This window comes from Peromyscus maniculatus, chromosome 21 (genome assembly GCF_049852395.1).
Source record: "Peromyscus maniculatus bairdii isolate BWxNUB_F1_BW_parent chromosome 21, HU_Pman_BW_mat_3.1, whole genome shotgun sequence".
Lineage (NCBI taxonomy): Eukaryota > Metazoa > Chordata > Mammalia > Rodentia > Cricetidae > Peromyscus > Peromyscus maniculatus.
In genome coordinates, this window is record NC_134872.1 from 57,150,168 (window position 1) to 57,163,405 (window position 13,238).

At 37.5% G+C, this 13,238-nt stretch overlaps 1 protein-coding gene across 11 annotated transcripts in view; it reads right to left on the reverse strand.

Annotated features, from left to right (window-relative positions):
• Positions 1-13,238, reverse strand: part of Pkhd1 (PKHD1 ciliary IPT domain containing fibrocystin/polyductin) — a 483,551-nt gene that overhangs the window by 152,150 nt on the left and 318,163 nt on the right. For all 11 annotated transcript variants that reach the window (XM_076557889.1, XM_076557888.1, XM_076557887.1 and 8 more), the window contains 2 exons: positions 8,531-8,644; positions 5,736-5,823 (listed from right to left, as the gene is read on the reverse strand). In XM_076557889.1, the coding sequence (XP_076414004.1) occupies positions 5,736-5,823; positions 8,531-8,644 (202 nt within the window). The remainder of the gene's footprint in view (positions 1-5,735; positions 5,824-8,530; positions 8,645-13,238) is intronic.

The window sequence follows — 13,238 nt, forward strand, 5'->3', positions numbered from 1 at the left end:
AGAAGGAAGAGGGGGCCGTTGTGCACAGCTGGTAGAAACTTAAATTAGTGTAGCTATTATAGAAAACAGGATGGAGGGGTTAGATATATGGCTCTGCCATTAAGAACAGAATCCAGACCCCAGTTCATATGCAGGTGTGTCATGCACACCTGTGGCCTCCAGCTCTGAGGGAGGTTGAGACAGGAGTATTGCTGGGACTTCATGGCTTCTGGATACTCCAGGGCACTGACTCAAAGGAACAGGTGGAGAGTGACAGAGGAGGACCTCTAACATCCACTTCTGGCCCCTATGCTCAACCATAAGTAGGTATGTGCATATACCTACATGTAAAATATATGATATATATATATATATATATATATATATATATATGATATGTGTGTGTGTGTGTGTGTGTGTGTGTGTGTGTGTGTGAAAAAGGATGGAGGAATCTTAGAAATTAAAACAATTAACTGTCATAGAAATCCTACCATAGAGTACATAGGAAAAGAATTTGAAACCATTGTGCCAAAGAATTTCTCCTCCATGTTCACTAACTGCACTATCTACCACGGGCATGACAGGGAAACTATCAGGAGTCTGTCCACTAAGAAAGAAAAAAGAAATGTGGTACATGTGCACGATGGAACATGATCCAGCCTTCAAATGGAAGGACAGTCTGCCATTTGAACAGCGTAGATGAACATTATGGTAAGTGCAGTAAGTAGAAGAATGAGAAACACACTGGCTGACCTCATGTATGTATTAAATCTAAAGTGTCGATCTAAGAGGAAGAGAAAACATTTAGGAGACTCACATAGGTCATGTTGATTGTGGATAACATCTTATTTGAAAACTGCTAAGAACACAGACTTCACTTGTTGCTCAACACAAAATAAACAAATAAATAGGCATGTAAAGTACTGTATATGCTGGTTTACTCTGTTTAGTCATTCCATGACATACAGGTTTCAAAACAGAATTCCAAACATGCTAAGCATTCATAGTTTCACTTGTCAATTAAAAACAATTAAACATTTGAAAAACAAGATAATAAAACAGACATGATAAAGCCTTGTATAGTTTTTTTCCTTTAAAAGGACAAGAAATGATTAACTAGAAAACAAACAAAAGAATGTAGAAGGTTCTCCACAAACCTGCCCTTCTCTCTGCTTTCCAGTGCTCAGTGATAGCTTTCCCACAGAGTTGCTTAGGAACAAGGGTTAGCATGCTCTTAGATGCCTCCTCTCATCAGCTATTGAGTCCATCAGCATACAGTGTTGCTTCTGTCTCCAACACCTCTCTCTCTCTCTCTCTCTCTCTCTCTCTCTCTCTCTCTCTCTCTCTCTCTCTCTCTTCTCTCTCCCTCTCTCTCTCTCTTTATCTCCACCTAATCTAAGCCACTATAAGGCATCTCCAGAAAAGCTGCAAAGTTACCATCCTGTCTTAAGTCTTAAGGGTCTTTTCCAACTTCTCTGGCAACAGCAACCATTTTCTTATAAGTATAAGTTAGATAAAGTGTTGGTCAGACCTAGTGCTTGCCTGTTTAAAACTCCATGAATGGGTAGAATGAAATACCAATACCTTAAGATTCACTGGCAGAGTAACCACTAATTTTCAGAAAACACATGCATGTGACTGCCCAAGTCTACACAGGCAGTGCATGTACTGTGTAGCATAGTGGTGTAAGTATAAACTTATTTGTCTTTGTATAGCCTGTTTTTATTTATTCTAAATGCAAAAGGTACATTTTGTTCATTGGTTTCTACAAAAGTTTCAACTGTAACAAAGTAAAGTAAGAAGTAACATCAATATAAATGTAAAAATGACATAGAGCAAATACAAAGTAAGTTTTCTTCAAGGCATCTCACTGAGCTTACTTTGGCTGGGCAAGCAAGAAATAAAAATAAGTTCAATAAATGAATGAGAGGCATTTTCATGGAGGGTTTCCCATTAATAGTACTTAATAAATCAAGCATGTACAAACAAATTTTATGAGTCAAGTTATCTTAATAAATTTGCAAAGAAAGGATATCCATATATTATATGTTTTCCTAGAAATATATGAACAAGTGTCTATGCACCCCAGACAATGACAGACCAGGAGTCTACCCATATCTAGCTTGATCAACCAATGACGTTATTGTGGTCACTTTCAGAACTGAAGTTAGGAAACTAAGGTCAGCAGCAGATGTGACTCCGTGGGGGCTGGCTCCCTGAAAAGCCTTCCCAGCACGGGGTGACAGCTAAGGAAAGTATTCTCAGTTACTGGAGTTTCTTGGGGGAAACCAGGTAACTTCAGCTAAGCGTCTCTTCTCTCCCAGAAATTCCTTCCTCTTAAGAAACCCTGCAAATGGCTGTGTGACTCTTGCAAGTCTCAAGAGTAGCCTGAGATCCATGAGCTTTCTGAATAATGGTGTAGGACAGTTCTCACTCTGCAGCTGGCTTAGAACTCACTACATAATCTAGGCTGGCCTTGAATTCAAGATGATCTTGCCTTATGCTTACCAGAATGACAGGTGTAAGCTTCCCTGCCTGGGAAATTTTCCGAACCATATGAACCTTCCTCGTCCCTCCAGGAGGGGATGTTTCAATTAGGAGAAAACAGCTATACAACACATAAAACCAGAACACTATGATAATTATACTTTTTCATACAATTTCATTAGAACAATCCTCTTTGAGACTGATTCTAGGAAATGCTATTTTTAATATTTCTAATTACTAGAAAAAAACAGGAAATAGTCAGTCATAGAACTTCTAGCTTTATAAATGAATACTTCTTAACTTTTGTGACTCCAGTTAAACAAAATGTTGATAATAACTTCATTCATATATTTTTGCTGAGAGATTTAAATGAGAATATATAATACAAATGATCATATAGAATGAATACATATCTTTAATATGTATGATTTGGGTTTTTTTGTTTCTGTTAGTTAATTAGTTTGTTTGTTTGATTGGCTGGTTGGTTTTACAAAACAGGGTTTCTCTGTGTAGCCTTGGCTGTCCTGGAACTCACTGTGTAGACCAAACTGGTCTCGAACTCACAGAGATCTGCCTACATCTGGCTCATGAGTACTGGGATTAAAGACATGCACCACTATCACCCAATATATATGTGAAATATATTTATATACATATAAATAAATGCAAGTACATATGATATATATCACATATTGTATATATATATGCACATATGTATATATATATATACATATATATGATATGGTAATTTCTCTTTCTCCTGGAGTCAGAGCATCCTTGTTCTACCCTTGCACATCAAAACTCTGTGTTCTTTGGATTTTAGATTCTAACAAGGCCCCCTTATTTAAGGGCTGCTGTGGGATGGTCTGTATGTCAAATTGCTCTGATTGGTTAATAAATAAAACACTGATTGGCCAGTGGCCAGGCAGGAAGTAGATGAGACAAGGAGAAAGGAGAATTCTGGGAAGCAGAAGGCGGAGGCGGGGAGACACTGCCAGCTGCCACCATGACCAGCAGCATGTGAAGACGCTGGTAAGCCACCAGCCACGTGGCAAGGTATAGATTTATGGAAATGGGTTAATTTAAGCAATAAGAACAGTTAGCAAGAAGCCTGCCACGGCCATACAGTTTGTAAGCAATATAAGTCTCTGTGTTTACTTGGTTGGGTCTGAGTGGCTGTGGGACTGGCGTGTGACAGAGATTTGTCCTGACTGTGGGCAAGGCAGGAAAACTCTAGCTACAAATGGCGCCCAACGTGTTGGCAAGAGTTTCCACCTAAAACCTGAGTAAAAAGATTCTAAAACGGAACTAAAAACAGCTCCCTAATTGTCTCTCTCAAATGAGCAGCAGCTGCAGGTTTGAGTTACTGGCGGGTTCCTGGCGTGTGTGCTTGACCTGCAGTATGGCAGGAATGAGGCCTCTGCAAGTGGCACATTAAGCTGCATGGTGGATTTAGCCTTTGCTAGTACAAAACAAAAAGAGGTTTCTGGGCTACACGCTGCTTTGATAAGAAGCATAGACCCACTATTTCTGAGAATTGATGGCTCCCAAAGCTGATGGAAAACGTACCACTGCCATGTTGGGAAGCTGAAGTGGGCGGAGCCAGCAGCCACAGCTTCCTTTCAGGCTTTAAAGGCTGCAGTTTAAAGCAATAGGCTCAAGGTAATATAAAACATAAGCCACGTAAAGATGGCTACCGCACAGAGAATCTGGATTATGTTCTCTTTGATATTCGTAACTGAAGAAAAACATTTGATTGCAAAAGCTGTTGAGTTATGCCAAAATGTGTATTTTAAAGGTACCTTAACTTCAAATTTTGGATGTAAGGATATGTTGCTTTGGAAAGGAGCTCTGCTTTTGTCTCCATAGAAAGCCAGAGGCTATGGATTTGTTCCAGATTAAGATACATCAGGTTTGACCAGCCAAGACCACCTGAAAGGTCTCTGATGACACCATGGCCCAGATGATCCAACATCCAGAATCGTTTTCAAGGCAACTGGCTCAGACGATACAGTCTCACGGACTACTCCATGATCCTAAAATTTTCTTTGTGTCCCCATAAGATACAGCGCCCCCCCTCCAGCAGGAAGTAGTAAGAGAAGCTACGCCCAAATTCCCAAATATACCAAGCTGGCTTTGGAGATGTATAAAAGTTAAAACCTTCCTTTTTAAAAAAAGAAAAGGGAAAGTGCTGTGGGATGGTCTGTATGTCAAATTGCTCTGATTGGTCAATAAATAAAACACTGATTGGCCAGTGGCCAGGCAGGAAGTAGGTGGGACAAGGAGAAAGGAGAATTCTGGGAAGCAGAAGGCGGAGGCGGGGAGACACTGCCAGCTGCCACCATGACCAGCAGCATGTGAAGACGCTGGTAAGCCACCAGCCACGTGGCAAGGTATAGATTTATGGAAATGGATTAATTTAAGCTATAAGAACAGTTAGCAAGAAGCCTGCCACGGCCATACAGTTTGTAAGCAATATAAGTCTCTGTGTTTACTTGGTTGGGTCTGAGCAGCTGTGGGACTGGCGTGTGACAGAGATTTGTCCTGACTGTGGGCAAGGCAGGAAAACTCTAGCTACAAAGGGCCCCTGTTTTTCTTTATTAACTCAATTTTCTTCCTGTACCATCAGGATTATATAATGTTACAATCACTATTCTTAATATCCATTTATCCATATTCAATACAACTCTTCTGAGTTTTGTAATGTGTATTCCAGTTAGAGTTGCTGTTATCATTCCTATTGGAGATGGCTTGGCTTCTTATTAATAAGAATAGTTTCCTATAGGAGCTTTCTACTTTCTGGTCTTAACTTCTAGAATCACATCTTCTGTTATTTCCATCTATTTATCTTGTCTCTCAAGACCTAATAGATCTCTGTCAGTTGGTTCTTCATATGATCTGTTCAGTTCAAGATAATGGTGGATCCATTCATCATCGTCACAAGCTTTGTCTCGCCCTTATTTCTGTCAGTGTCTCTATGGTGCCTTATCAATCCTCATTATTGTATTTTCCATTCATACTCCTTGTCTTATCTCTATGAACCCATAGTTCTATACATTATTGACAAAAAGCATGCATTATCTCAAACTACTCTTACTATACAGTTTTCTTCTCCTACATTTTGTATGCTTAGTCTTTTTAATAGGTTAAATTTTTTCTACTCCCTCTGCTTTGAATGATGTTGCTTAATGTTTCAGATCACAGTAAACCATCACAAATAACCAAGTGAAACAATAACAACAAATAAATGTCTCTGATTCTCTCCTTACCTCTCATTTCCTGGTGCAATATCTGCTCCAAGGTGTACCCAGGATTTCTTAGGATAAGCACTGTGAAGGTGAAGTTTCCCATAAACTCCTGAAAAATTAAAGAATCAACAAATCACTAAGAAAATACTTCCATCTTAATTAAGGACAGGTGAGTGAAATACGGTTTAAAGGTTTTCACACAAAATATGTAACATATAATCCATATCTAATCATGTATACATTATATAAAAAAGAATATTTCGCCGGGCGGTGGTGGCGCACGCCTTTAATCCCAGCACTTGGGAGGCAGAGCCAGGCGGATCTCTGTGAGTTCGAGGCCAGCCTGGGCTACCAAGTGAGTTCCAGGAAAGGCGCAAATCTACACAGAGAAACCCTGTCTCGAAAAAACCAAAAAAAAAAACCAAAAAAAAAAAAAAAAAAAAGAATATTTCTATTATAACAGGTCAAATATAACCCAAAGACCTACAAAGAAATTAAAGCTACAGCACATAATAGCAATCTAAAAGTGGAGAAACACCATCTAATGGTGACCCAGTTCAATTTAAAGAGGTATGTCCTTCTGCCATTCAGGTGACTTCAGAATTCTATTGATCTGATGGAAGTCAACCAATTTTGGTATTTCATGATATACCCTAGATTGTCAAATGGCAAGGCTCTTTCTATTTCCTGAAGAGGGGACTTTGGTGCTATTAGTTTTATTTTCAGTGCTCAGACTTAACATTTTGTCTTACTATAGATGATCAAGGAAAACATTCTGTTTTATTTTGGACTCACAAGTTATTGTCTTACCAGGGAAATTGAGCCTGCATATATCCCTTCAGGCTTTTGAGGATTTCCTCAAATGTACTTCATTGCCATTTTCAACTATATTAAGTATAATTTCTCATAATCTAGTGCTTCAAAAATGTGACCATGCATTCCAGTAGTAGAATAAAAAGTAATCATGTATCTCCATATGTGTATTTATTTCACTTAGATAATATATAGATAATATATGTCTATAAACCTGTGAATTTGACTTGATGTTTTAATGTTTTCACCCTGTACTCAAATGTGTCATGTGAATAGCCCTATACAAATGGAAACATTTTGCTGCAAGCTACTAACTTAACAACATAAACCCTCATAATATTTTTAAAAAATAAATGAATAAAAGAAGTAAACACCATTGAGATATCAACAATGTGCCTTGGATTTTCATCCAGTGTGGACCAAAACAATAAAACCAAAATTACTGAGACCTTAATTAAATGTTCATGCCAATGTCTGTAATTTCTTCTATACTCTAATTCAGAAAGATATGTAAGGAGATAAAAATAAGATAAAGATTAGTAGATTCAGAATGTATCTTACTTACAGAACATGCCCTAGAATCAATCCTTCATAATATAGTTTCATGAATACATGTCATAAAATATCAAACCACAAAACTAAAATCGTCTTTTATTCATCACAGGCTAAGTACCTAAGCAGACAGAATCCAGGGGTGGTTTAGAGAGATTTCCAACAACAATGTTTATTATAAAAAAAAACATTCACATCTTTAAAATCTGAAATATCCAGAAAATTCAATTAACCAGAAAAGTAGATTTCTTGCTTGTTTACATCATCAAAGATTAACTGTAAAATGATACCATTTCTTATTTGTTTCAAGAAGGTAATAAACTATTCAAAATGATTAAAACCTGCCATTTGCTTATGATATCATAGAAACTAAGTATGCGGTAAATTGGTTATTCTTTATTTCAACTGCTATCAGGAAAAATTTTAAAGACATTAGTTGAAGCATATGTCTGGGTCCAGGATCAGCACACCTAGTAGTATGGACTCCTTTCTGAAAGTTTCAACCAATGTGATTACTCCACAGAACAAATGAATCAAGTCAAATGTTCCTAGTATAGTCCTTCTAGGTCAACTGTGAAAAGTTAAAGGTTCTTCTACCTATGCCATGGCAATGATAAAATAAACAGAATTCATAGGAAAAAATAAAATTATAAAGCATTTCAACATATTATACAGCAATTGTTAGGCATTTTGGAAGTAAGTTAACAAGCCCCATGTTATCTGGATGTTTATCTCATAATGTTCAGAAACTTCATTTATGTGCAGATATATATATATATATATAAACTTTGAAACATCCAATATAGAGGTTCATCTAAAAGAAAATCCAATGAAATCACTACTCTGGCTCATGACAGTAACATACACATCTAGGCTATATAACAACATAGTACTGAAAAACATAGTAAATGACCCTGACCTGACTCATTTCAACTCTCCTCCTATAAGGAAGAAAAACAAATAAGTGAGGGGATCTAATTTTGAAATAAATGGATTTCCTTAAAGAAAGGAAAACTACTCCATGCTGAGAGGTTTCCCTTGTACAAAGTAAAGAACGCCTGCACAGTGCCACTGGGAAATACAGCTGATTTGGTAACTTTCCTATGTGTTAGTACAAGATGTCCAGTCTTTGTGTTCCCAGTTCCTGTGTTTGTAGACCAGTTTAGGATTTGATACTACAATACTTGGGCAATATCACTGTCAACAGTGAATGTTCTTGTGGTCATCACACACATATAGTTTAGAAGTCATAGTTATGATATCTGTAAGTGGACACTGAACATTTAGCAAGTCAAAGAGTACATATAAACTGTCTAGAATTTATCAGCTGTCCAAGAAACAAAATTCCTTTGCTTCTCTGTCTCTTTCTTCCTGTCTTGTCTTTCTCACACACAAACACGCAAACGCATGGACACATTTTATTATTAGCATACATTATATTTAACTCCTACCAATTGTTCCAGGGTCAACATGAATTCCATCCAAATGGTCACAAAAGATTTCTTCTGAGGCTCTAAGGAGAATCAGAAGCCTTTGTTCTTTTTCTAAGGGATTTTTTAAAGTACCTGTTAAGAAAGCAAAGTATATTATCTGAGATAACTAGAAATGCAAAGAAAGAATCCAGACTAAATGGTGTAAATTTGATTGTATGGGGAAGAGGCAAGGGTCACATAAATGAAGTGACAGCCAAAAGCATGAGGTTCTGAGAGCCTCTCTGAAGAAGGCAGGGTGACCATTCATCAATTATCTGCTACTCCTCATCATTGACTCAGAGTACACTTTCCTGGCCCCTGTTAGCCAGCCTGATTTTGTGAAGTGCTCTGGGTTAGTGACATTTGGATGAGAGGGGTAGTAATGGCAGTTGTCAGCTGGTAGTGTAAAGACTAGCCAAGTGTTCCCCACATCTCTTTTCTATCATATAATTTCTCATACCCTCGGGTGCCTAAATAGACATTCAGAAAAACCTGGAGAAGAGCATGCAGGCTGGAGCCAGGTTCAACCCAGTCTAATAGGAATACTCATTTTACAAACCACTGAGATAGGGGAGTTATGCAGTCAAAACCATTATTACAGCAAATCCCAGCTAATCCAGGGGCAGGGTGGTGTGAATTGCCATTTCCTTCATATGGTTTTAGCATGTAATGTTCATTACAAGCCTAAGAAGCATGATTCTTGTTTTGATGTAAATATCCACATAGAAAGAGGCCTGAAGCTTCAAGAATGAATCTAAATCTATCCAACTAGCAGTATATGTAGCAGCCTTCAAACAATGGTGGTTTATTAAACTAATAATAAATTGTTTCTTATAAGTTCTCCTTGCATCATTGGGATACAGAAAACATAAGACTATGACACTCAGCAGATGGGAATTGCTTCTAACAGTCTCTTGAGGGAACAATCATGTTCTTTATAGTTTGATGAATGATCAGAGACTTGCTAACACAATATTAGTGAATATAGACCTAGGAAAGTTAGGCTGTTCTTACAGAATTCATTGTTGAAGAAATAACCAGTATAAAAGTCCTCCTCAACCTATATAGCCTATGGAAGCAGATTCACCATAATCATCTACTACCAAATGAGACATTCCCGTTTACCAGTTTCCTGAAAACAACAGAAAATGGGACAGCCAAATATGGTATAGAATAATTGGTAAAGTGAAAATCACCTTCTTGTCATTTTGGTTACTCTTCTCTCGGGCAGCATAAAACCACTCCACACTCCCACACCCACAACCCTGTTAGGACTTCCTGTGCACCTGGTGTAAGTTTGGGGGTTTCTCTACACAGATCTCCTCAGATCATCCTCTCCAGCCATTTACTGTTAGAAGCGTTAACAGCAAGATTCAGAGAGACAACTCAATCTGCACAGCACTTGAGTCTGGAGTAAGCACTGGAACCCATGGCTGAGGTGTATCTGCTACAACACTAATGCAATCTCCAGTTCTGTATAGATGCCACAGTGCCTTAGTGGAGTAATGAAGGTATCCTCTGAGACCAAAGAAAGCAAGTGGAAGGAAACAGAGGACTGGGTACTGTTAAGCAAATGTGCCTGATGTGACTCTTTTCCTGCTGCTTTAAGTCTGTCCAGTAAGCTGTTTTCCTACTGTGATTTCATTTATTTCATGGAGGGTAAAGTCTTACAGGGGGGAAAAATGGCCTAGCACTAAACAGATACCAGAGAGGAAAAGTAGGACACTTCTTGCCCTAGAGAAATGTATGCAGAGTCCCACAAAAAGAGTTGCGCATTTCTCTAAAATCAGAGATTAAATCAATTATGCAACCCCAAAACGGCAGCACATGTGGAGCCTTCACAGAAAATCTGGGCAAAATTAGTCAGCCTGCCGTGATCTTTTAGAATCTGAAGCGACCAGGATTTGGAATCTTTTTGTTAACATGGGAAAGGGAAAGATGGAGGCTAGAACTACTTAGCAATCAAGTAGAGGCAAGAGAAGGAAATGTGTACTATTCTAACATTAACATACAGTGCTTCCTGGATTGGTAAAAGCTGGTGAAAGTGAAGCTTCCGGGACTGCTGTACTCAATCGTATTCTCAATGGAGATAGATGTTCTTTTCAACATTAACTTTACCAGTAAGTAAGAGTAGCTGGCTCTGTGACAGGGTACCCCAGATGAAGCATCAGTGTGTTGGTTTACCTTTGCAAAGCTGCTTTGAAACCTGAAGTTTATATCTTGTGAGATAATTGTCATTGTGTTGCAAAGACATTGTTGATACTTTTACATACATGATTTCATTACATTCTCATAGGTCTTCAATGAAGACTGTAGAGATTCCCACAAGGAAACTGAGGCAGGAAGAGCTTATGTAACTAGTCAGAAATTACATAGCTATTATTTAGTGGCATTGGGCTTAGATTTAATAAATACCATTCTAAGACATCTGGAAGGCTAAGGGAGAAGTAAAGCATACTTGTTATTACTTAGCATGATGGTGGGCAATGGAGGGGGAGAACAATTGATTCCAGATGTTAAAATCACCTGGGGAGATGGAAGAAAATAAGTTCTGGTATACCAAAGATAACCATTATTGATTTGGGGGATATGGTACAAATGGATTCCATGAATGTCCAAACCATAAGAAAAAGGGAAATGGAGCTTTTATTACTTTATTAGCTAAATCTCTATGATAGAATCAAATATAAGCCTAGTTTACACTTAAGCCTCCACTATCAACCTGAATCCCCACACCTTGGAGTCAACAAATGCATTCAGGATTATTTTCTAATCTTTCAAATCTTTCTTTTCACAATCATTTTTGTTTTTTCCAATCCTTAAGTTTCCACCCACACCTGGCTCCACTCTTAACTAGTTTCTAAAATCTACTATGTTCTTTAATTGGAGTATATAAAACTGGCCATGCCTCTTGTTGTATATTAAGAAATTTGAACTAAACATTTAGCACTCCATATGGACAAAGATGAGTAAATCCTCAAAGTCCTTCAGAGGGTAATTTATAAATCATGGCAAGTGTTTTTAAATGCTTCGAAACAGCAGGCAAGGAGAAGCATTGTTTCTATTTCATGCTCATTTCCTTCTTTTCACCTTTGCTAAAGCGCTCCGCAGCTGAGCCACAGGAAGTCCTTACACATGTTCTTCCTCTCTCTGCCGGGAATACCACGACTGCCCCTTTTCACAGCTAACTCTTCAGAGTCCATCTTGATCCATATCTATCTTTATCAATTAAATCAGGGCTAAGTAACCCCTCTTAGCTATAGCAACATACCATATTTTACCTTAAAACTTTCAGGACTGTGACACTAGTGCCTTTTGCCTGTTTTCTTTTCTTTGTGAGCTAAAAAACAGTGTATCACAAGAAGTAATTTTCAAATGTTTCATAGAAGAATGGTGAACTAGTTCATTGAGACCAACTTCCTTGCAGAAAACCCCAATAAAGAGAAACCTTATGGTAATAAAAAAAATGTGAGTAAGTTATAATGATCCTAAACATACATGTACCTAGCAGTATAGCTTCCAATTGTAGAAAGCAGAAATCTAGGGAACTAAAAGGAAAAATGGATAATAAGAGTGGTAAGGCAAACATCTGCTCATATAATAAACAAATACTACGAACACTGTGGTAATACACGAGACAATTAGCAAGCTTGGCATAATAACCATAGATGGGAAAGCATCCATAAACAATGAATGCGAATTTCTTTCAGACCTGTGCAAGATAAAAACTGATATACAATGATGAAAAAGAAAGCTTAAAAATACTTAGGTAGAATTATTTTTTTTTTCAGACAGTTTTAAGCAGTCCAGTCAGGCCTTCCATTCACTGTATAGCTGAGGATGGGTTTGAACTACAAATGTTCCTGCCTCTATCGACTAAGTGCAAGTATATACGACCACATCTGAATTTTAAGTTTAACCGAGTTTGTTTTTTAAAGTATTGGAATTACAGAGCACGTGCTTTTTGACCAAAATTCAATCAAAATGTTTATTTCATAATGAGAGGTTTAGCCCAGCACGATGGCACACATCTGTAACAGCAGCACTTGGGAGGTAGATGCAGGAATACGCTTTAAGAGGCAGCCTTGCTTATATAGGGAACCTGAAGCCATGGGCTACATAGGATCTCCCTCTCATCTTTCCCAAAGACAGCTATGTAATTGTGTTAAAACGAAGATTTCCTACACATAAGAGGATGTGAAGTTTGAAAGGGGATATGTGGGAGGGAATCACTAGGAACTGGGATGGAGTGAGGATAGATTTGATTTAAAAAATGCATTCATGTATGAAGAAAAAAGTTATTTTTCAACACAAATTAACAGGTTAATTTTTAAATATGAATTTATCTATTTAATATGTAATTTACCTTATATTAAAGTACAGTTAATTACTCATGCTAATTATTTATCAAAAATGACAGATTCTTAAATTTATATTAAAGAAATGTATAAGTTAGAAGCATAAATTAAAAAATATTGATTTTTAAATATTTCACTATTAAAGACATTTACTCAGAAGGATTTTCAGGTTTATTAGAGTTTTGATTAACAACGTACACGTAAAATTGAAAGAAAATGTGATGTTTGTGAAAAAGTGTATTCATCCAGAACTAATATCTTTGTATGGCAAACCTCATCTTGAAGCACACATTATTTACTATCAGTCTATTAGCCTTATTACAACTCTC